Source organism: Nerophis ophidion, linkage group LG07 (assembly GCF_033978795.1).
Source record: "Nerophis ophidion isolate RoL-2023_Sa linkage group LG07, RoL_Noph_v1.0, whole genome shotgun sequence".
In the NCBI taxonomy this organism is placed as follows: Eukaryota; Metazoa; Chordata; class Actinopteri; order Syngnathiformes; family Syngnathidae; genus Nerophis; species Nerophis ophidion.
In genome coordinates this window covers 51152978-51177887 of record NC_084617.1, presented here as the reverse complement: position 1 = coordinate 51177887, position 24910 = coordinate 51152978, and the positions used below count along the sequence as shown (strand labels likewise).

The 24910-nt window shown below is 40.1% G+C and overlaps 1 protein-coding gene across 2 annotated transcripts; it reads left to right on the top strand.

Moving 5' to 3' along the window:
• The first annotated feature begins 6670 nt into the window (after positions 1-6670).
• On the top strand, positions 6671-23522 carry mtx3 (metaxin 3). Of its 2 annotated transcripts, XM_061906365.1 has the most exons (9): positions 6671-6816; positions 11629-11698; positions 15517-15593; positions 15670-15762; positions 15838-16020; positions 16083-16159; positions 18810-18967; positions 19178-19266; positions 22624-23522. In XM_061906365.1, exons 1-9 carry the CDS (start codon positions 6736-6738, stop codon positions 22717-22719), a joined length of 924 nt encoding a protein of 307 aa, XP_061762349.1. In that variant the 5' UTR covers positions 6671-6735; the 3' UTR covers positions 22720-23522. The 2 variants fall into 2 exon arrangements, with proteins under 2 accessions (XP_061762349.1, XP_061762350.1); XM_061906366.1 differs by lacking the exon at positions 19178-19266.
• Positions 23523-24910: the final 1388 nt, after the last annotated feature.

Sequence of the window (24910 nt, the reverse complement as noted above, 5' to 3'; positions counted from 1 at the left end):
GAGTACTGGAGCCCGAATGGAAAACGCTCTATAGCCCGCAGACTTTTTTTGGGCTTTGGGAATCACTAATAAGCCGGAGTCCTTGGAACGCAGATTTCTTGCCGGGACATATGGTACAATACAATCGAAAAGATAGGCTGGAGCTAGACCGTGTAGTATTTTATACGTAAGTAGTAAAACCTTAAAGTCACATCTTAAGTGCACAGGAAGCCAGTGCAGGTGAGCCAGTATAGGCGTAATATGATCAAGCCGCATTTTGTACCAACTGTAATCTTTTGATGCTAGACATGGGGAGACCCGAAAATAATACGTTACAGTAATCAAGGGGAGACGTAACAAACGCATGGATAATGATCTCAGCGTCTTTAGTGGACAAAATGGAGCGAATTTTAGCGATATTACGGAGATGAAAGAAGGCCGTTTTAGTAACGCTTTTAATGTGTGGCTCAAAGGAGAAAGTTGGGTCGAAGATAATACCCAGATTCTTTACCGAGGCGCCTTGTTTAATTGTTTGGTTGTCAAATGTTAAAGTTGTATTATCAAATAGAGGTCGGTGTCTAGCAGGACCGATAATCAGCATTTGCGTTTTTTTGGCGTTGAGTTGCAAAATGTTAGCGGACATCCATTGTTTAATTTCATTAAGACACGCCTCCAGCTGACTACAATCCGGCGTGTTGGTCAGCTTTAGAGGAATGTAGAGTTGGGTGTCATCAGCATAACAGTGAAAGGTAACGCCATATTTGCGTATGATGTCACCTAGCGGCAGCATGTAGATGCTGAAGAGTGCAGGGCCAAGGACTGAACCCTGGGAAACTCCACACATTACCTTAACGTAGTCCGAGGTCACATTGTTATGGGAGACGCACTGCATCCTGTCAGTAAGATAAGAGTTAAACCAAATCAGGGCTAAGTCTGACATACCAATTGGTGTTTTGATACGCTCTAATAGAATATTGTGATCGACAGTATCCAAAGCGGCGCTAAGATCGAAGAGCAGCAATATAGATGACACATCAGAAACCATCGTTAGCAACAGATCATTAGTCATTTTTGCGAGGGCTGTCTCCATAGAGTGATTTGCCCTGAAACCGGATTGAAAGGTTTCACATAGATTGTTAGACGCTAAGTGTTCATTTAGCTGCTCTGCAACAATTTTTTCGAGGATTTTTGAAATAAAGGGAAGGTGAGACACCCGGTCGGTAGTTAACCATGAGGTCAGGATCGAGGTTAGGTTTTTTTAAGGAGAGGATGAATAACTGCTTTTTTGAATGCTAGGGGAACAGTGCCAGAGGAAAGTGATAAGTTTATAATATTTAGCACAGATGGACCTAATAATACAAAGAGCTCCTTGATAAGTTTCCCAGGAAGTGGGTCAAGTAAACATGTTGTTTGTTTTATTCCATTTACACTTTGTTACAATTCCTCTAATGTTATGTCCTCAAAACAAGAGAAACTATTTTGGAGGGCAGTATCCGCCGTATATACAATCGTATTTGTGTTAATACAACCCAGTTGTAGCTGGGACGCATTGTCTTTAATCTCCTTTCTAATGACTTCAATTTTCTTATTAAAGAATTGCATAAAGTCATCGCCTGAGTGGGTGGAGCTACTGGAAGGGGTCCTTAGTTGGGTTAGCGAGGCTACCTTACTAAACAAAAATTTAGGATCGTTTTTATTAAGGTGGATTAGATTTGAGTAATATTTAGCTTTAGCTAAGGTAAGCATGCGTTTATAAGTTATTAAACCATCACTCCATGCTTGATGGTGCACCTCAAGTTTAGTCGTGTGCCATTTGCGTTCTAGCTTTCTACATAATTTCTGAGCTCTAGTTTCTTCTGTAAACCATGGGGTACGCCTTTTTGGAGCCTTTTTTAACTTTAGCGGTGCTATGTTAACGATGGTTTCGCGCAGGGCGTCGTTAAAGTTGTTAGTGAGGTTATCAATAGAGCCCACATACTTTGGGAATGGTGCCATTACTGAGGGCAGTAGGTCAGAAAGAGTTGTCATAGTGTCAGTATTAATGTTGCGGCTGCCATAGTGGTTATTATTATTATTCGTTTGACGAACATGCGTCTGAACCTCGAATTTTATAAGGTAATGATCGGACAATACTTTAATATACGGGAGTATCGTAACTTTGGAAACGGTGATACCCCTGACAAGCACTAGGTCTATTGTATTACCGTTGCAATGCGTGGGTTCATCTATTATTTGTGTAAGACCACAGATATCAATTATAGTCTGGAGTGCTGCGCACGGTGGGTCCGATGGGGTATTCATATGGATATTAAAGTCCCCCATTATAATTATATTATTGGCGTGCGTCACTAGATCAGCAAAAAACTCTGAGGATTCATTGATAAAGTCCGAATAGGGGCCTTTGGGGACGGTAGATAACAGCCAGGTATAGAGATAGCAGTGTGACAGACCTCATAGTAAGCACCTCAAACTATTTATATTTATTATTTATGTTAGGACTGAGGTTTAAGTTTTCGTTGTATATTAGTGCGACCCCCCTACTCCTTTTAAGGGGACGGGCAATATGCGCTTATGTAGAGTTAGGAGGACATGCCTCATTTAGCGCAAAAAAGTTGTCTGGTTTAAGCCAGGTTTCACTGAGACCGATGACGTTAAGGTTGTTTTCTCTGATGATATCATTAACTAACAACGTTTTGGGACACAATGATCTTCTGTTTAAAAAAACTATATTATAGGTAGTGGACGGTTATAGAACATTTTTGAGTAAATTCTCCATAGTAGCAATATTAATAATGTGTTTATTATGCGCAGTGCACTTAAAATAATTACGACCATATTTAAGAATTGATACAACGGGATATTTCCGATTGTTTGTTTGGTGCTTTGATAAACTGAACGCATAATAGTTTGCCAACTCAGTAGAACGCATATTCCAATTGTTTGTTTTGTGCTTTGATCAACTGAACGCATCATAGTTTGCCACCTCAGTAGAACGCATGTCCAACTCCGAAACAATCAAAGCAGAAAAAACTTCTTCTAACTTAACTGACTCCTTACCCAGATCAGTAGTCTCGTATCTTCCATTTAAATCTGGCTTCAGGATGGAGGGAAGTGGTGTTCTGTGGGGATTAGCCTTTTGCTTTGTTTTTAGCCCCGCTCGGCATCCGCGTTTCCGATCACACCGCTTGTGTCTGTTCCGTAGACGGCCTCCGCTGGTACTATACTCCCCTGCTTCACAGGCTGCTGTATGTAGCCGGCGAAGTATTCCCGTGCTAGCTAGCAGGTCTATCAAGCACGCGTCTATCAGTCCAAAACGGTCCGATTTATCCACATCCAGAAGTGTCTGGCGGTCGTAAGTGATCACGGAGTGACCACACTGTAAGCCAGCCATGAAATTTGCAGAATTGTCCGGTATTTCTGCCAAATATTCCATCTTTACCAAGAGCTCCGCGATGTCGCAGCCCGTCCGGGCGCTGCCATCTTGGAGTTTTAATATACATAATATACATTTTAAAAAAACTAAAGTAGATGTGATGCCAAAAAGTATTGACGTAATCATAGTAGTATATACTAGCTCACCTCCCAGGGGGTGATCAAGGGTGATGGGTCATATGCAGAGAATAATTTTGCCACACCTAGTGTGTGTGTGACAATCATTGGTACTTTAACTTTAACTTCAACTTTAGATACGTGCCTGTACTTGGTATCATTACTGTGGATGTTAGGTGTAGATCCACCCATTCCGTTTGTTTACATTTTGACGCCGGTGAGCTACGGTGTGTAGTGAAGCATGTTCAGCTATTCTTCTTCCTGCAGGGATGAAAATTGTAAGAAACGTACTTTATTTGTCGCCATGGAGACCAGGATTAGTGATTTAGAAGTTGCTAAAACACTGCTGACGGCGGATGGATTTTAGCTAGCTAGCCATGTCCTAAAGCACGTCTTCCTGAGGGTGTTTCAGTGTTATAACGTCACCTTTATCATTAGTTTTTAAGCCAGAATGCGTACATTCTCCCTTTTCTGTCAACACAGTGTGTCTGTTTGTAAGTAGTCTGTGATTGTGCCCTGCCGAACATGCTCCTCTGCTTATAAAACCAGCAATGACATGGCGTGACGACGAAGTGGGCGCAGGGGGGTGCGGGACCGGTACGTTTCAGAGACGGTATAGTACCGAAAATTATTCATTAGTATCGCGGTATTATACTACTACCGGTATACCGTGCAACCCTAATATATACTCAGTTAAGTTTGAACTCTCTCCTTTGAGGCACACATTAAAAGCGTTTCTAAAATGGCCTTCTTTCATCTCCGTAATATCGCTAAAATTCGGTCCACTAAAGACGCTGAGATCATTATCCATGCGTTTGTTGCGTCTCGCCTCGACTACTGTAACGTATTATTTTCGGGTCTCCCCATGTCTAGCATTAAAAGATTACAGTTGGTACAAAATGCGGCTGCTAGACTTTTGACATGAAACAAGAAAGTTTGATCACATTACGCCTGTACTGGCTCACCTGCACTGGCTTCCTGTGCACTTAAGATGTGACTTTAAGGTTTTACTACTTACGTATAAAATACTACACGGTCTAGCTCCATCCTATCTTGCCGATTGTATCGTACCATATGTCCCGGCAAGAAATCTGCGTTCAAAGGACTCCGGCTTGTTAGTGATTCCCAAAGCCCAAAAAAAAGTCTGCGGGCTATAGAGCTTTTTCATTTCGGGCTCCAGTACTCTGGAATGCCCTCCCGGTAACAGTTCGAGATGCCACCTCAGTAGAAGCATTTAAGTCTCACCTTAAAACTCATTTGTATACTCTAGCCTTTAAATAAACTCCCTTTTTAGACCAGTTGATCTGCCGTTTCTTTTCTTTTTCTCCTATGTCCCACTCTCCCTTGTGGAGGGGGTCCGGTCCGATCCGGTGGCCATGTATTGCTTGCCTGTGTATCGGCTGGGGACATCTCTGCGCTGCTGATCCACCTCCGCTTGGGATGGTTTCCTGCTGGCTCCGCTGTGAACGGGACTCTCGCTGCTGTGTTGGATCCGCTTTGGACTGGACTCTCGCGACTGTGTTGGATCCATTATGGATTGAACTTTCACAGTATCATGTTAGACCCGCTCGACATCCATTGCTTACCTCCTCTCCAAGGATCTCATAGTCATCATTGTCACCGACGTCCCACTGGGTCAGTATTGTCACCGATGTCCCACTGGGTGTGAGTTTTCCTTGCCCTTATGTGGGCCTACCGAGGATGTCGTAGTGGTTTGTGCAGCCCTTTGAGACACTAGTGATTTAGGGCTATATAAGTAAACATTGATTGATTGATTGATTGAATTATTTTGATCCAAATCATACCTCATGTCTGGTTCCAGTAATTGTTTCCTTGATTAAAAAAATAAAATTATACATCAATAAAACTATCTTTTAAAAGGCTCTTTAACCCTTTTGTAATGTTCATATTGTTGTTACTCAGCCAGCGTTTATGGGTCTGATGGACCCGTTGCATTTTGTGGCTTTTAATGCCTCACAATTAAACTTTTATGTTAAAATACTGAACAGATGTTTTACCATATCCAAATAAACATCTTTTCAGTATTTTAACATAAAAGTGTGTAATTGTGAGGCATTAAAAGCCACAAAATGCAACGGGTCCATCAGACCCACAAACGCTGGCTGAGTAACAACAATGTGAACGTTGCACGGAAAATTTTGTCTGCCAGTTTCTGCATCCCACAGAGATTCTTTTATGTGTGTCTGCACTTGCGGTTCCCACACAAGGTTGCAACATTGTTTGTCAACACTGTCTGCTCTCATTTTCTCGCACATTTGACCCTCCGATGTTCTGTGTACCTACACTCTGTCCTCCTCCTGTCTAGGCCTGCTGTGTGTGTGTGTTTGTGTGTGTGTGTGTGTGTGTGTGTGCGTGTGTGTGTGTGTGTGTGTGTGTGTGTGTGTGTGTGTGTGTGTGTGTGTGTGTGTGTGTGTGTGTGTGTGTGTGTGTGTGTGTGTGCGTGAGTGCGTGGGTGCGTGCGTGCGTGCGTGCGTGCGTGCGTGCGTGCGTGCGGTACACAGAACATCAATTTCCACACTTCTATCAGCTCCGGGTCCATTGGACACGGACATCTCACATGTAATAGAAATGTGTAGGGGGGGTGTATGGTGTGTGGTCATTAAATATGTATTCTGATGTATGTTCTTCACAGAAAATGAGCAAAAGTCAATGAGTCTCAGTTTGAAAAATTAATTCATTGTATCATTTTTCTTTTAATAATAAATGAAAACGGGTCCCACAGACCCGAACACCACATAAGGGTTAAAAAAGAATAGCTTTTAAATATCAGATTTCTTTCATAGAGTACTATCGCTAATTGGGGAAAAAAAAGACTAAGAGTGGGTTGCAATAGTAAATATTACATTCATATCCCAGCAATGCAAGGTCCATTTTTTCCTGCTATAAACAAACATTTCACAATAACCTAAAAAAATTTTTAAAAAATTAAAACATAGACAAGCTTCAGTACCCTACCCTACCCCCCCCCCCCCCGCGATCCCAAAAGGGACAAGCGGTAGAAAAATGGATATATGTATGGATAAAATGATGAACATATTTCGAATACCTATTTTAATAAAATCTGTATTTAACTGGATAGGTGTGCCTGTGTACAGGCGTGACATCACGGCATCGCCGTCTGACGTACGGTGACGTCACGTCATCGCCATCTGACGTAGAGTGACGTCACACACGCTGGAGCCGAACATGGCGGCTGCCATGGAGCTGAGATGCTGGGGCGGCGACTGGGGTCTGCCGTCTGTCCACAACGACTCCCTCGTAGTCCTGGTAACATTTCCTGCTTGTTTGTCCGAACGAGGCCGTTACGTAGCTCACTGTCCCCCGGAGTGACATTTGATATTTATTCTGTGTTTCTTCCCTGCTTAGCTTCCATGCTAACTTAGCCGCTGCACTCCGACATAGCAGAAAAAGAACAACATGGCTTTTTTAACAACTCTCCTATTTCATGTATAAAGTTGTAACATACTAATATTAATGGACGTTTTATCCTAGATAATGTGGTTGTTTGTCAGTCATTTTGAACAAAATGTTTTCCTTCAAGGTCAGTTATTAGAACGACATCTGCCACTGTTTACTGTTTACAGTTTACAGTCTGCACCTCACCTACCATAAACTTGTCAAAAAAGCATATTTGCTGAGTGCTAAAATGCTTTCATAAAAAGTAACAATTACTATAACTCTAAGGAACATGGTCAGGTAGGTTTATGGAAAAGTGCAATTATCGTCAGCTGATTAATGAGAGGCTTTGTGATAACTATTCCCATTAAATTGGTCACATAAAATAAGCAGCATCAATTGAAAGTAAAGAAAAATATATGTTGATATTAATAAATAATAACACGGATTTGTTTTTCATACATGTGTAACATTTACTGTTTACCTTTGCTCATAAACACATTATAATAGGACTGTGTGTGAATGTACTAGGGCTGGGCGATATGGCCTTTTTTTAATATCTCGGTATTTTTAGGCCATATCGCGATACACGATATATATCTCGATATTTTGCCCTAGCCTTGAGTTAAAGGCCTACTGAAATGAGATTTTCTTATTTAAACGGGGATAGCAGGTCCATTTTATGTGTCATACTTGATCATTTTGCGATAATGCCCTATTTTTGCTGAAAGGATTTAGTAGAGAACATTGACGATAAAGTTCCCAACTTTTGGTCGCTAGCAGAAAAGCCCTGCCTTTACCGGAAGTCGCAGACGATGACGTCACCCATTGAGAGCTCCTCACGTCCTCACATTGTTTTTGATGGGAGCCTCCAACAAAAACAGCTATTCGGACCGAGAAAACGACAATTTCCCCTTTAATTTGAGCGAGGATGAAAGATTCGTGTTTGAGGATATTGATAGCGATGGACTAGCAAAAAAATAAAAATAATAATTAAGTTAAAAAAAAAACGCGATTGCATTGGGACGGATTCAGATGTTTTTAGACACAGTATGATAATTCTGGGAAATCCCTTATCTTTCTATTGTGGTGCTAGTGTTTTAGTGAGTTTAATAGTACCTGATAGTCGGAAGGGTGTGTCCACGGGTGTCTTGAGGTCAGTGTCTGATGGAAGTCGACGGCAGCTGTATGGACGACACAAGCTCAGCTGATCCCCGGTAAGTGCCGACTTTTTACCACCATTTTCTCACCGAAAACTGCTGGTTGACATTTGGTCGGGATCCATGTTCGCTTAACCGCTCTGATTCATAGGGAAGCTCCACCTCCGGGAATTTTAAACAAGGAATCACCGTGTGTTTGTGTGGCTAAAGGCTAAAGCTTCCCAACTCCATTTTTCTACTTTGACTTCTCCATTATTAATTGAACAAATTAAAAAAGATTCAGCAACACAGATGTCCAAAATACTGTGTAATTATGCGGTTAAAGCAGACGACTTTTAGCTGTGTGTGTGTGCAGCGCTAATATTTCCTTACAGTCCGTGACGTCACGCGTACACGTCATCATTCCGCGACGTTTTCAACAAGAAACTCCCGGGAAATTTAAAATTGCAATTTAGTAAACGAAAAAGGCCGTGTTGGCATGTGCTACAATGTTAATATTTCATCATTGATATATAAACTATCAGACTGCGTGGTCGGTAGTAGTGGGTTTCAGTAGGCCTTTAACACTTGATACATATAGTCACAGCGGTATGATGATTTTATTTGTCTATATTAAAACATTATTGTTTATACTGCATTAATATATGCTTTTTCAAAACTTTCATGCAGAGAAGGAAATCACAACTAATTCAATTGACCAAAACTGTATTTATTAAACAGTTATTAAGCAGTGGCAGGGTTTTACAGTGGCAGGGGGGTTAGTGCGTCTGCCACACAATACGAAGGTCCTGAGTAGTCAGGGTTCAATCCCGACCTCGGGATCTTTCCATGTGGAGTTTGCATGTACTCCCCGTGAATGCGTGGGTTCCCTTTCGGGTACTCCGGCTTCCTCCCATATCCAAAGACATGCACCTGGGGATAGGTTGATTGGCAACACTAAATTGGCTCTAGTGTGTGTGTGAATGTTGTCTGTCTATCTGTGTTGGCCCTGCGATTAGGTGGCGACTTGTCCATGGTGTAGACCGCCTTCCGCCCGATTGTAGCTGAGATAGGCACCAGCGTCCCCCGCCACTCCAAAGGGAATAAGCGGTAGACAATGGATGGATGGTCTGATAAACAGTGGCACAAACATTCATGTCATTTCAAAACAGAAAGTGCAAGATTGTCAGAGACATTTAACACAAGCTATAGTGCACTTTTGTGCATAATGTCACAAAGATGACATATCAAAACAACACTAAAATGAAGTGTATTTTTTGTACAGAACGCCACTACAATAGTTTAAAACAAATAAAGTGCACTTTTGTGCATGATGTCACTCAAGATATTTCAATAAGTGTCACATAAAAATGAGCTGCATATCAAATAGTATATGTCCTACGGTGTTGATGTTGAAATAGTTGCTTCGGCATTTTGTGGGTGTGGCACCCAATGGAGAGATGCACAGTTTGAAGCACTTTTCATTGTCAAGCAGGTTACTTTTCAAATGATGCTACAAATTAGCAGTGCTGCTACTTTTTGTAGTAATGCTTCTGTCGCATAAATGTTCAACATATACCCGCTTGAAGCCAAACCACGGCCAGACGATGGACCATGTGCTGTTTTTCTTGGGAATTAATTCTTCCCTTATTTGTTTCCAGATTCGCACCTTCTTTCTCTCGTATTACCACACGCAACACACTGTTAGCATCACAACTAATGTTACCCACGTCGCTACCTCTCTGTTCGGGGAGGGCGTGTGACGTTGGACGCGTGACGTATGTAAGAAGGTGCGCTTGGCAAGTATGCGTATCTTTAATGTGTTATTTGGTACATACAGGGTTTAATAGTTAAAGTGGTAATTTGTCACTTTTAGTAAGAATGGTTCGGGCAATGTATAGTAACGCTGTGGCCTATGTAATGACTGGGAATGATGCAGGCTCTCTTGTTTACTTTATTTTCAGAATATTTGTTGATTTTTACATGAAAGTTTGACGCGTGTGCTCTATATCAGGGGTCTGCAACGTTATCTAGGCCAAAGACCCCCGAACTGATGAAGCTTGTGTATCTTGTAAAAATTGTTTTATAAAGGCGTACATTGTATTATGCAACACTAAGATATTTGAATAATGGCATTAGAGGTGCTAATAGCTATCTGGCAAATATGGCGCTAATCACTAACAATTGGCGCACTAATTGCAAGATGGAAACTAGCACGCTAATCGCTACCTTGCTACTAGTACACAAATGGCTAAGTAGCAACCAGAGGGCTAATCCATAGCTGACCACTAGTTTGCAAATCGCTAACTGACAACTAAAGCTCTAATTGCTAGCAGGCAAGTACGGACAGTTGTTGCTAACTGGCAACCAGTCTGCAAATTTGTAGCTGGCAGCTACAGCGAATATAGCTACCTCGCAAGTAGAACGTCAATCAATAGCTGACAACTAGTGTGCTAATCGATAGTTGACAACTAGAGCACTAAGCGTTACCTGACAACTACAGTGCTCTTTGCTAGCTGGCAACTACAACTCTAATCACTAGCTAGCAACTAGTCCGCAAGTTTCTAAATAGCAATTAAAGCGCAAGTCGCTAGCTGGCAACTTGAGTGCTGATCTATAGCTATCTTAAGTGCTAGCATTAATACATCCATCCATCCATTTCCTACCGCTTATTCCCTTTGGGGTCGCGGGGGGCGCTGGTGTATATCTCAGCTACAATAGTGTTGCTAATCAACCTATCCCCAGGTGCATGTCTTTGGAGGTGGGAGGAAGCCGGATTTTCCGGAGGGAACCCACGCATTCACGGGGAGTACATGCAAACTCCACACAGAAAGATCCTGAGCCCGGGATTGAACCCAGGACTACTCAGGCCTTCGCATTGTGAGGCAGAGGCACTAACCCCTCTGCCACTGTGAAGCCCAGCATTAGTACAGTTATATGGTTTTTATGTTTTTATTTCAAAGTCTCCACGCCAATGCACACTACAGTGTGTGTGTTAATATGTATTTTAAAAAATATGTATTTTGTGGAAAAATACTAAAAATTAAAAAATCCAATTAAGTAAATATTTTACAACCCCCCGAGGGTTACAAAACACCTGTTAAAAACCAAGATTGTAGCGCTTTTCTCAACATTATCTGTTTTGCTTTTCATGTTTTTTCTTCACTTTTTGGCTTCACTACAGCGTTATGCTGAATTATGCAAATTAGCAATGACTTCATAACCACCCTACCCTGATTGCTTTTTATGTAACAAAGATTTACTGAAAATGATTCATAGTTTAGTCTAATGGCGGTTTTCTGATGTGTCCCACATTCTGGTTTATTTTATTTATGAGTTGCATTTTAAAATACCAAGTAAACTTCTCCTTCCTTCCTTCCATTGTTTGCAAACGAGGACATTTAAATCATTAAATCCCTCCAAAAGTATATCAAGAACCTTTTTAATACAAAGGGAACATTGAGAACATGAGTCAATCATAGGAAAGAAACATTCTGCCTGGGCGTCTTAACCATGTTAACCACTACTAATTGTTTTCTTCTAGGCCTATGCTAAGTTTTCTGGGGCTAAAGTCAACGTTTCTCCTATAGACTGGACATGGAAAACCCTAACAGGTAGGCAGAAGCAGCTAAACAGAAAGTTTAGCTGCATTCGTCTGTTAACAATGTGTTAGAGGGACAATACCAGTAAGATCATATGACTATTTAGACCTGTGCTTAATTAACTATGTTTTCAGGCTAGTTGAGGGAAAGTGGAAAATAATACAAGTTCACTGTTGTTAAAATTGGCTTTTGCTTTCTAATGGACACTTTCCAAACTGCAGGAGTGATTTAGATGCCCTATTAAACTTTCCTTAAGCCATATTCTCCCATGTGCTTAAGTAGAAAAAGCTGCACAAATGTAGGGATTTTGGCATCGCAGCATTCTACCCGTCGATTTTGATGAGTCACTGCACGCCTTCATCCAAGATGCGCACTCTGAGTGGAGCAAACCATAAATGTGGACATCGCCACATATTCTCCCATTAATGGTACCATGTGTTATAATGTGTCCAGAAATGGTAATATAATCACGTTCAAAATTCTGTAGTCGCCACTCTCCCTGATTGCCAGATACATGGGAACGGTGTGGCAAAGTTGGGAGAGTGGCCATGCCAGCAATCTCAGAGTTACTGGTTCAATCCCCACCATCTACCATCCTAGTCATGTCCGTTGTGTCCTTGAGTAAGACACTTCACCCATGCTCCTGATGGGTCCGGGTTAGCTGCCTTGCATGGCAGCTCCCGCCATCAGTGTTTGATTGGGTGAATGTGGAAATTGTGTCAAAGGGCTTTGAGTTCCTTAAAAAAAAAGGTAGTAAAGCGCTATACAGTACAAGTGCAACCCATAGATACGCAGCCGAATTCAGCTCGATCGACTGGGCTACTCCAAGGAACTTCAAACTTCCACTGCCTCTTACAAGGAGTTGAGGTGCTGGGACCATAATAGATGATTAGACAAGGAGTTGAGTTGCAGGGACCATAATAGCTGATTAGACAAGCGGTTGTCAATAACAAATCTCTAACCAACACATTTTATGCAGAAATTGGGCTATTTTCAGGAAGAAGTGCGTCATGTCTGTGTGCAATATCACAACAAATGGCAATCATATGGTTATTGTCAGTGTTATCAGAAAAAAAAGACTAAAACAAACTACAACCAATGCTAGCAATGGTTATACTGGTGAAAATAATTAGAGCAAGCTTAGCAGCCTAATGTACGCACAAAACAAAGGAGGATGCATTTCACCAAGGTATGCCTATAGGCTACACGAATGAGGAATTATTTTATCATGTGATTTGGCTGTCTCCATACGTTTTACATTGCTATGATGACAGCCCTGCTAATGTTGGATCTCATTTCCTTAGCGTATCAGCATATTGAGAACGAAATAGGCACAGACATCACGCATATATACATAGGTTTTATTTATTGAAAATAAATAAACATACAGGCTAACGGGCATATATTTCCCTCGTTAGCCTGTATGTCGATGTGTCACTGACCGGGCTGGCATGCTAAGCATTACACTAGGAGCGAAGCACCATCACACTAAGCATTCGTTGCACGAACATACTAGCTTTGTTAGACAAGAGCATAGACTGTGTGGGACAAAATGGTTTACATACCAAATGTACATTTCCATTTATTACAAGTAATAAGAAAACGTAAATGCCTGACTTTCCTATCAAGGAGGAAATTTGGAGCAAGTTTGCCATCAGATGAAAAAATATTTCCCGCTTTCAATCGTTTCCATCTTTCAAAGGCATCCCTAATACAAATAATATTTTTGTTCCTAGCTTTCTCATGAATAAGTTGGGAATAGTAACGACGCCTTTAAGATTTGCTAAGGTCTGACATGACGTTTTGTAACTTTACCAGTGGCAGTAGCAGACGAAGATGGCGGTGCGTAACTGGCAACATGGATGTGACACACACACGGACTTTCTAATGGGTCAAATGGTGTAGGGCGGGACATCAAAATGAAAACAATAACAAGATTTCGGGGCTGTAAATCAAATTTTCAAATGAGCATATCCCGGCTGTACTACTGTTATCAGTTATAGAGGTATTCGAAAAGAACATGATTTATCAATGCCTTTTGAAATATCAGGGCCGTTTAATGATGACTTGACAGGAAATTATTACTTATGGCTCCTTTAAGTACGTTTGCTCCTAAGTCTCTAAGGGAGCAAGAAGTCCAGTAACTAGGAGGTTGCACTGTAAGATGTATTGAAATGAATAGCTGGCAAAAAATAAAATGTATTATATTATTTATTATTTCTTGCAAGTGTTGTGGCATCAGCGGTCCTTGTGCGCATCATAAAAACACATCTGTCTCATATTCGTCTGAATATAGATCAATCACTGTGTTCTAAGAAAGTGGTTTTCAACCTTTTTTCAGTGATGTACCCCCTGTGAACCTTTTTTCTAATTCAAGTACCCCCTAATCAGAGCAAATCATTTTTGGTGAAAAAAAGATTAAGTAAAATACAGCACTACGTCATCAGTTTCTGATTTATTAAATTGTGTAAGAATGCAAAATATTGCTCATTTTTAGTGGTCTTTCTTGAACTATTTAGAAAAAAGATATACAAATAACTAAAAACTTGTTGAAAAATAAACAAGTGAGTAAATTATAAATAAAGATTTCTACTCATAGAAGTAATCATCAACTTAAAGTGCCCTCTTTGGGAATTGTAATAGAGATTCATCTGGAGTCATGAACTTAATTCCAAACATTTCTTCACAAAAAAATAAATCTTTAACATCAATATTTTATGGAACATGTCCACAAAAAATCTAGCTGTCAACACTGAATATTGCATTGTTGTATTTCTTTTCACAGTTTATGAACTTATATTCATATTTTGTTGAGGTATTATTCAATAAATATATTTATAAAGGTTTTTTAAATTATTGCTATTTTTTAATAAAAATATTTATAAAGGATTTTGGAATTGATTCTATTTTTACAATATTTAAAAAAAATCTCACGTACCCCTTTGGCATACCTTCAAGTACCCCCAGTGGTACGCGTACCCCCATTTGAGAACCACTGTTCTAAGAGCGCACATCTTGTAGGTTCGCCGTACACCATTGCATATCTTAGTTGCTCTGACCAGAATGTGTTTCTATAAGTTTAGATTGGGATATGTCGTTTCTTAATGTCTTTTGTTTTCATGTTAGCATTAAAGCTCCCAAGCAGGCGCCAGTCAGTCATCCATCCATCCATCCATTTTCTACCGCTTATTCCCTCTTGGGGTCGCGGGGGGCGCTGACGCCTATCTCAGCTACAATCGGGCGGAAGGCGGCGTACACCCTGGACAAGTTGCCACCTCATCGCAGGGCCAACACAGATGGACGGACAACATTCACACTCACATTCACACACTATGGCCAATTCAGTGTTGCCAATCAACCTATCCCCAGGTGCATCTCTTTGGAAGTGGGAGGAAGCCGGAGTACCCGGAGGGAACCCACGCATTCACGGGGAGAACATGCAAACTCCACACAGAAAGATCCCGAGCCTGGGATTGAACCCAGGACTGAAGGACCTTCGTATTGTGAGGCAGACGCACTAACCCCTCTGTCAACGTGAAGCCCCCACTCAGTCATAGTTTTTTTTTTTTTTCAAAATGCAGTTATCAGTCACAGTTTGTGACTGATAACTTCACTTTGAAAAAAAAATACAGTCAGTCATAGTTTTTCAAAGTGCAGTTATCAGTCACAGTTTTTCTATCATTTTAATTTAAATTGGTAATACTAAGCGTTGGCCGTTTTACCGCGGTTATCATTAGTACTGTTTATAGTTACATTCCCAGCGCAAACAGAGAATAGGGCTTGTTATAATCAAGTTGTCTGTAAATGTCACATGATGGTTTGTCTTGTAGGAACAGTCCCCGAGCTGCTTTGCGGCGATACTTCAGTAAAAGAACCTTCTCAGATTCTTGCCTTTCTGAGGAAGCAGGTACGAGTGGATGTTGGGTGTGTGTTCCTCAACTAAAGGTGAGCAGATACTTATGATCAATTTGTGTTGTTTGTAGAGGTTTAATGCAGACTATGAGCTGAGCGCTAGACAAGGAGCCGACACCATGGCGTACATCGCTCTCCTCCAAGAGAAACTGCAACCTGCATTGGTAACACCATCTCTTTTCAATGTGTTCACTGATAAGTTGCACTAATTACCAGTTTTTTTTTTCTCCACTTCCCAGTTGCACACTTTCTGGTTGGACGCAGACAACTATGCCAATCTGACACGGCCATGGTTTGCGTCCCATTCGCCCTTCCCACTAAATTTTCTCGTCCCCAGTCATCACGCCAGCATCGCCCTCACCCGCATCCTGCTGACCAAAGGAGAGTCACCACAACGAAGAATTACAGAATTGGAAGGAAAGGTAAAAAAAGATGGCGGTTGTTTTTTTTTTTCCTTTTCTTAACTGCTCTTTGTCACTGTCAGCTCTACAGCGACGCCAAGGAATGCCTCAATCTCCTCTCCTACAGACTGGGCACAGCAAACTACTTCTTTGGCAACTTGTAAGTAAAAATGTGTCAGTTTACATTTTCAGCCACAGCAGATAATTGTAGCGACACTTTGTTTGTTCACATTTTGACTCTATCTAGAGATTAAGAAGATAGAACAATGTGGAAAACTGCCGGAAATGTTCAAAAATCCCTTCCCGGGTGTGAGTACCACAAGTCCTGGGAAGAGCCAAAATGAGGAAAATGTCAAAAATACCCACCGGGATGACACACAGGGGAAACGGGAAGAAAAAGTCTAAAACAGGCCAAAATGTAGAAAAATGTCGATAATGATCAAAATTCCCTCCCTGAGGTGTGAGTTCCACAAGTCCCGGGGAGAGCCAAATGAGAAAAATGTTAAAAATACCTCCAGGATGACACCGCAATTATGGCTGCCATCAGAGGGTCGCTTGTAACAGTGAATAATTTATGAATTTGCCTCTGGATTTCATTATTAATTATATAAATTGTTTTCGGGAGACTGTCGATTTTACAGTAAAAAAGTTACATCTACAAAAGTTTTCAGTAAAATATAGTGGTTTCTTTAATTTTTTACAACATTTTACGGTAAATGGCAAAACAGTACCACTGTTTTTTTATTCTGGCAACTTGGCTGCCAGTTTTTCTACCGTAAAAATAAATGTTCCGTCTTTCCATTAAGTAATACACCATTAAAAACAACAACCGTAGATTTTACAGTCAAAAACTGGCAGCTCAGTCAACAGAATTTTAACACAATATGCAGTAGTAATTTTTTTCAATTTACTTTAATATGCTGTAAAGAACAACGTAAAATGTATTGGCATTTTTATTAATTTGATAACTAGTTTGCTGTGAAGTTAAGTATTTTTAAATAGGCAAAAACATGTTTGGAAAGTATAATAATTTACTGTAATATTTGTTGCAATAATGGATACTATCCTGCGATGAGGTGTCGACTGGTCCAGCGTGTATGCCTTCCGCCCGATTGTATCTGAGATAGGCACCAGCGCCCCCCCGCAACCCCAAAGGGAATAAGCGGTAGAAAATGGATGGATGGATGGATACCATCAAAGTTTAAAAGGTAGGCAATTTCAAGCAGTATATATATTTTTCTGTCAAAATTATGAAAAATAATTATATTTAGTGAGAAAATATTAATTACTTTATTGACACATATCATATCCAGGTGTTTGCGGACCAGATAAAATGATGTTGCGGCCCAGATCTGGCTCCCGGGCCTTGAGTTTGACACCTGTGTTCTAGTCTGTGCTTGACGTTGTGCATTGGCTCACATGTCTCTTTACAATCAAGTGGGGGCGCTGTTCTACAACTAGCAGCTTTTCTTCCAACAGTGCTGTTAGTTTTTTCAGGTTAAAACAGCATTAAGCTATCATTTACAATACACCATACATGGTCTCCACTCATCTTCTATTATGGAAGATGGTCCTGTGCAACGTCAAATCGAGTGTGAGGGATGATATTCCTTAAAATGTGCTCATTCTAAACTTCTAGTATGATAATTTGTCATTTCCTATTTTCAACACTGCTTCCGCAATGCAACCTCTCTACGAAGTTTAGTGGAAAACATGCAGTTGAATGAAGGTATCTGATGATTTAGCAAAAAAGATATATGCTTTCATCATACCCTTAGTCAGTCCCTCCAGGGTTTTGCAATTCAAGAAATTCAACCAATCCCCGCGATTTATGTGTGACCTCGCAACTTTGTCAAATACCTGCCAACTAGTGTAATTGTCCCAATGGAAAATAGACTTATTTGTTTCTTGTGTAGACAAAGCAGGAACAGCAACATGTAACAACACATAATTGCTCAAACGGCACAATTGTGGCTCTATCACGTAGCTCAGAACTGCTTCCTGAATCTTTCCACAGGACAAATTATGCATGTAGTGCATAAACATTCACTTCCTAGTTTACATGTATTTATATATTTATTCATCCTTTATACATCCAGAGTAAGACTAGTAACAATTTTCATTTGAAATGCTAACCTAGAAAAGATGGAGAATTTACATGTTAGGGATGTTGTAACGTGTTGACAAACTCTCATCGTCTTTCATTTACTAACAAAAATTACCGCTATGACTCACTCTTAACATTTAAAAAGCCTCATAGCGTGCAGGGTTTAATGTGTTGGAACATTAAGGAATGTTAAAAATGGACCTTTCAAGCATAAAACATACACAGAGAATGTCTGCAGTTTTTGAACGTCAGACTTTCTTTCTGTAATTATTTTCTGTAATTACAGTACTTTTTGTAACTAATTATTACTATTATTAGCTACAATTAATTAAAACAGTACAGTAATTAGACAATGAGCTCTGAGTTTGGGCTTTTACTGCCATCTAGTGCCTACTTGTAAGTCTATGGTTACAAATAAAACTTAAAACGTTGATAACAAATTGTTATAATCACAAGTGAAATCATAATAGTCTCAAAATAGCAGTTTTTCCCGCAATTTTCTGAAAAATGTAGACGTTTCCAGCCACACCAATCACATAAAAATCCTGGAGGGAATGCTTAGTGTAGATAAAAGTCATAGTATTTGTTGTAAAAGTAGAAAGGTTTTATCCATCTGTAGAGGCAGTAATATCTAATGTTTTATAAAGGGCATATTGAAAGGGAACACGGTGGCTGATGTGCTAACATGTGTCTATGGTTGTAGGCCCACCAGCCTGGATGCTTTTGTCTTTGGGTTTGTGGCTCCACTCCACAAAGCCCACCTCCCCAACAGCCCCCTGCAGAGTCACCTCCGGCAGCTGGAGAACCTCATGCACTTCTGCGACAACATCCTGTCCGTCTATTTCAACCCGGCCAACCCTTGTAAGATCTGTGCACGTAAAGAGAATCATCACACTTAGGGGTTTCAGGATCAATGTTCACTGATTAGGCCAACTAACATTCTCAACTATTTCTGACACCTTTTGTTTTTCTTCATGCTTGTTGGCTTTTTAGGGGTTAGTTCATTTCTCCTGTTCCACCAAAGCTTGGTCATTTCTGTCCTTTTTTCCATGGGTGTCCATGTATTTCCAGGTCTTCCCCCATCTGTTCAGGAAACAATGGATGCCAACCTCCAGAAACTAACTCAGCTTGTAAACAAAGAGTCCAACTTGATAGAAAAGGTGCTTCTGCTTTTTTCATTTCTCTTCTTTTGACCGCACATAAATCAGGGCGGCCCGGGGGCCAAATCAGGCGTGTTCAGTTCAAAACTTGGGACAAACATTTTTGCAGAAAAATCTTAAAACACTAAAGTGCTCCTGTTGTGTAGAGGAACTTGGACCACTGTGAACACATTGTCAGGGCCCTGGAATTGACATTTTAACTTTGCTAGCAAACATAAAACACTGCAGTCCAAACTTGTGATGTACATACCTGAGGCATACCTCAAGGCTCCTGTTTCAGTCCTCTTTTTTTTGGTAATTACACATTTTTGTTTGGTTTTTGGTAATGTGATTTATGTAAGTAAGATGTTGCTGAAGCTTATTTACTTCAGATGTTTTGTTCAACTTATTTAGTTAAACTAATGGTGTTCCTCAAGCTTCCATTTTAGATCTTCTTTTTTATTGTTTGGGCTAGTGCAACCAGTGTTCATCTAAAATCCTTGTGGGAGACTCACATTTTTACAGCAGATTCTTGAAAACACTAGAGTGCTATTATAATGATGATCTTTAACTTGCTTTTTTGCTGAATGTCCTTAAAAACAGCGCTCCTGTAATTCTGATAAAATTAAAAAAATAAATAAATGTCTACTGTAGACGACGGTGGTTCTCTGGGATATACAATATAAGACTAATAAGAAGTCTGCCTCCCGCTCTTAAGCTTTCTCGGTGAATATCCCTGACATAAATACCCCCACTGGCCACAACCAGACATGGCTCTGCGGTCTAGTGATGTTTAGTGCAACAATCACAAAGTACTGTAGTTTCTGCAGTTGTCATTAATTATATTGTGCATTCATGTTGTTTGCTACTCATGTTACTAGGTCCACATGTTAATGGGGTCAAAAACCTCTTAGGTTTAGAGAGTGACGAGGGGTGCACCCTTAACTGGTTGCCCGATCAATTACAAGACACATACAGGTGAAAAAAGAAAAGAATATCGTGCAAAAGTTCATTCATTGTCAGCAATTCAACTTCAAATATGAACCTAATATGTTATATAAACTCATTACATGCAAAGTGAGATATGTCTACCTTTTATTCGTTATAATTTTAATGATCTTCGCTTACAGATTTTGAAAGCCCCAAACCAATCCCAGTTTTACAAAAATTAGGTTGAAAATGTAGACATACAAATACAATTCTAAAAACAGACCAAAATTCATTTGTAAAAAAAAAAATAATTAAAATACTTTTTTTTTTTTTTTTTAGGAATTATTATTCAATTTATAATCGTAATAAAAACAAATCGCAATTTGGATGTAAATCGATTTTTTGGAGCAAGGCTAGTATACACTACTACAGTGATTCTCAATTTGTGGTATGTGTACCACTCGTGGTTCGTGGGCTTCATCTAGTGGTACGCCAAAGAATCACCTGATTAAAGTACAGTGTTTTTTTCCCATATATGTTAAACTGCATGTAATGTTACAGTTGCAAAAAAATATTAAACTCACTTGTAATAACAAAATAAAACCTCAGCCTTGTTTTAATGAATACGTAGGCCTAGTATGCTACTGCATTTAATTTTGGTTTTATTGGTTAGTTTTTGGATAGTCAAGTTTTTCTGAGGTGGCACTTGATGAAAAACGTTTGACAACCACTGGACTACTAAATACAGTACATCCGGAAAGTAATCACACCGCTTCACTTTTTCCACTGAAAAACTTAATTTTTTTATTTTGCAAATGTATTATATATATAAAAAATCACATGTATCTAAGTATTCACAGCATTTGCTCAATACTTTGTTGGTGCACTTTTGTCAGCAACTTACAGCTTCAAGTCTTTTTTAATATGATGCCACAAGCTTGGCACTTCTATCGTTGGGCAGTTTCAACCATTCTTCTTTGCAGCACCTTTCAAGCTTCAGAAGGCGTTGGTTTTTCTACATGATGTCTCTGTACATTGCTTTGTTCAGCTTTCCCTCTATCCTGACTAGTTTCCCAGTTCCTTCCGCTAAAAAAACATCCAATACCAGGGATAGTATTGGCCTGTTGATGAGCGGTGCCTGGTTTCCTCCAAACATGATGTGTGGCATTCACACAAAATAGTTGCATATTTGTCTCATTAGACCAGGGAATTTAGTTTCTCATGGTCTGGGAGTCTCTCAGGTGCATTTTAGCAAACTTTTTGCTCAGAAATTACTTCCGTCCGATCACTCTACCATACTGGCCTGATTGGTGGATTGCTGCATGGATGGTTGTTCTACAGGAAGGTTCACCTTTCTCCACAAAGGAATGCTGCAGCTCTGACAGAGTGACTATCGGGTTCTTGGTCACCTCTCTGACTAGGCTAAGATGAATGCATCAATGTACAGAGACATCCTGGATGAAAAACAAGACTTCCTATTCAATCTGATAGAGCTTAAGTGGTGCTGCAAAGATAAATGGGCAAACCAAGCCATTGATTGGTGTGCCAAGTGTGTGACATCGTATTGTAGAAGACATTAAAGTATTGAGCTGAGGCTGAATCCTTCGTACATTTGATTTTTTTTTTTTTTTACTTTTAATAAATTCGCAAATTTTTTTTTTTTTAAACTTTTCTTATTGTTGTTATGGGGTACTGTCTGTAGAATTTTGAGGACAAAAATGTATGTATTTCATCTATCAAAATAAGGCTGTAACATAAAATTTGGAGAAATTGAATTGCTGTGAATATTTTCCGGATACACTGTATCACTGTCTTGTTTATTTCTCTTTGGAAAAAAACCCAGTCATAGATTTTAATTGATTGTGAACAATGGAAAAAAAATCTAAGACACCAGATTTAAGTGCAAGACAGCCCTTGTGTCAACAACACTGTGGACACTTCCTGAATATTAAAAATTCACACATTGTTTGTCAGTTGCTGTCTTTAAACTCATATTGAGCTTGGAAAACGTAAAAAAAATTATAAAAGGCACACAACTTAGCACAGCAGCTAACAACAGCACCGCGCCGCTGACTGACTGAGCATCAAAGGTCGAGTAGCTCGTCCACAATGGATGTGCTGCCGATGATTTTTCAACGGATGGGTGAAACGTTCGTACGCTAAGACAAGGCTCGTACACCAAAGCATGATTTTATTCCGTCTGTGGTTCGTAAATCGAAACGATTGTACAGTGAGGGATTTCTACTGTAAACACACACACACACACTGTATGGATTTTGGATAACACCTGTTTGCGTGACATCCCCAACTTTTAGCACATTTATTACAGTACTTTTCATCATCTTAACATGCTTGTTTGAACCAACTTTTTTCTCTCTTTGTGTGTGAAACTTGAAGGAGGAAGTGGTTTTGGACATGACCTCTAATATATCCCTTCTTTCCGCACAGATGGATGACAACCTGCGCAGCAGCCCTCAGCACAAACCTCACCGGCCGGAGCCCAAACCCAGTCCGATCATGGAAAAAAGATCGACACCTGCATAACCTCTGACCTCTGACACCCCCCTCCCCTACCCCAATAAACCTGCCTTACGAACAAAGAAGCGAAGCCCGCCTCGGGAGGTGCAAAGGTACAACTCCCAATCCAACTTAATGACCGCCATCAACGCGAGGCACCACGTAACTGTCCAAAATGAGAAGCCTTGTTTGAAGGTAATGATGATGGCTTTCAAAGATGTCAATTTGGAAAAAGAGCGCAGCGTAAGCTCCCTTTTTAAAAGGCTGCACGCACGATGGCGGTTAATGATGGAATGGAATTATTATGAACGAATGCTCATAGAGAAAGACAGAGAATGTTGAGAAGGAAATGAAAAGTGCTGCAAGGGAAAGAAAGTGGTGCTACTTGAGACTTTTTAGTTTAGCTAATTTTTCAAAAGGGAATGTCACCCCTTTCCTTTCTTTGACCTCACACTAAAACTTCACCTTGCGTTGCACAAAGGCTTTAGTTGTTTAAAAATGTATTACACTATTATTTATTTGTAACTGAAGTTATGCATGCAACCCTGTTGAAAAGCTTGTACAGTTGTAAATAGAGTATTTAGAGTATATGAATAATGCTATGTGCTCATAAAGGGCTCAAGAGAGCGTTTGCTTGCTACACTGTGGGGATAAAAAGGGCCTTCCTTATTCACTGTATAAACATCACTGTATGCGTGAGTGTGAGTGTGAGTGTGAGTGTGAGTGTGAGTGTGAGTGTGAGTGTGAGTGTGAGTGCGTGTGTGTGTGTGTGTGTGTGTGTGTGTGTGTGTGTGTGTGTGTGTGTGTGTGTGTGTGTGTGTGTGTGTGTGTAGGGTTGCACAAGTAATCCAATGTTAATGCCACGATTAAAGGAGGTCGATCGTCGCAGGGTTAACATTTAAAAAGCAGGCTGCGGTGCATACCAAATCAAGCACTTTTGCAGCTGCTTAGGCAGAAAAGCAACAGCAGCTTGTCTTGAAGACCCTGTGAAGCGGCCCACGCCAGAGGCCATTGTGAATGAGCACAGAGCTCTATGACCATGCAGACCACCTCACCAGCCGGTTTTAACAAACCTTTCTGGGCCTTGATTTATGAGAGCAACTTTTTCCACTGAGAGCTACAGACTGACATATTAAAGGATGCACAGGACATAATGGTAGTTTTCACCCCAAAACCAGTACAATATGCAGATTATTTTCAAAGAACTAGAAAGTGCAATTTTGGTAGAGATTGTGAGAATGCTCAAGAGCTAAAGCCGAACTAATATGCTAACAGTTAGCACGCTGGCATTATATAGTTTAATAAAAAATGTAAGCAAAATGAGCTAAAAAAAAAAAGGGAAAAATCTAGCTGGCTAACCATACTGTGCCAACAATAGCATATATTACATTTAGCATCAGTGAAATACCAAAATGTATGACACTGAGGTATACCTGCTATATTAGCTAAAAAAGTAGAATGCTATTGTTGACATGCTAAAATGCTAACTGTTACATGCGTCAAGAACCAAGAGTCGTTACTCTGAGGTGTGTACCAGAATGATGTATTTCAAATGCTAGCCTGCTCATGTTAGCATGCATCAAGTGCCAGAAATATAACTGAGGTATGTGCCCACAAAATTAGTTAAGAAAAAATACTAACGTTAGCATGCTAACGGGTATCATTTGTCAAGTAACAACATATTTGATGCTTAGGTATATACCTGCAAAATTAGCAAAAAAGCTAGCTTGCTAATTTCAGAATGCTAACAATTGTGCAGCTGGCCGTTAAAAAATTAGCTACGGCCCGCACTCAGCACAAGAGTCTTAACTTGACGTGTGTTAAAGACTGCACTGCTGTTATTAGACGACAACAGGAGTGGACGCTAGGAGTTGCGCTAGAAGGACTGACGTGCTATAAATAGAGTCTGGTGAAACTTTTCTGTCGAGTGCGAACACCGGCCAGACGTGGACCTTTTTGGAATGTATGCATGCCCTGCATCTGCACATGTGTATGAATCGAGGGAATGCGAAAATGTAATATTGCGCATTGAAGAACTCTTTCAGACCTACAATCAACACACTAAATAATGTTATCTTTTTATATATTGTCATATAATTGACATGTTTCACACTGCAAACAATCAAATGTATGATTAGGTCAACAGGGTTGTCCATTTGGTACAATGACTTTTTTATGGCTTTGAAAAAAAATACATCGTTAATGTATAATAGTAAGT

Bases quoted from the DNA above. Each gene is read 5' to 3' on its own strand.
- mtx3 (XM_061906365.1), top strand. From the start codon at position 6,736: ATGGCGGCTGCCATGGAGCTGAGATGCTGGGGCGGCGACTGGGGTCTG. The intron at 16,160-18,809 runs GTAAGTAAAAAT...CTATGGTTGTAG, and splicing joins AACTACTTCTTTGGCAACTT to GCCCACCAGCCTGGATGCTT. The intron at 18,968-19,177 runs GTAAGATCTGTG...ATGTATTTCCAG, and splicing joins TTTCAACCCGGCCAACCCTT to GTCTTCCCCCATCTGTTCAG.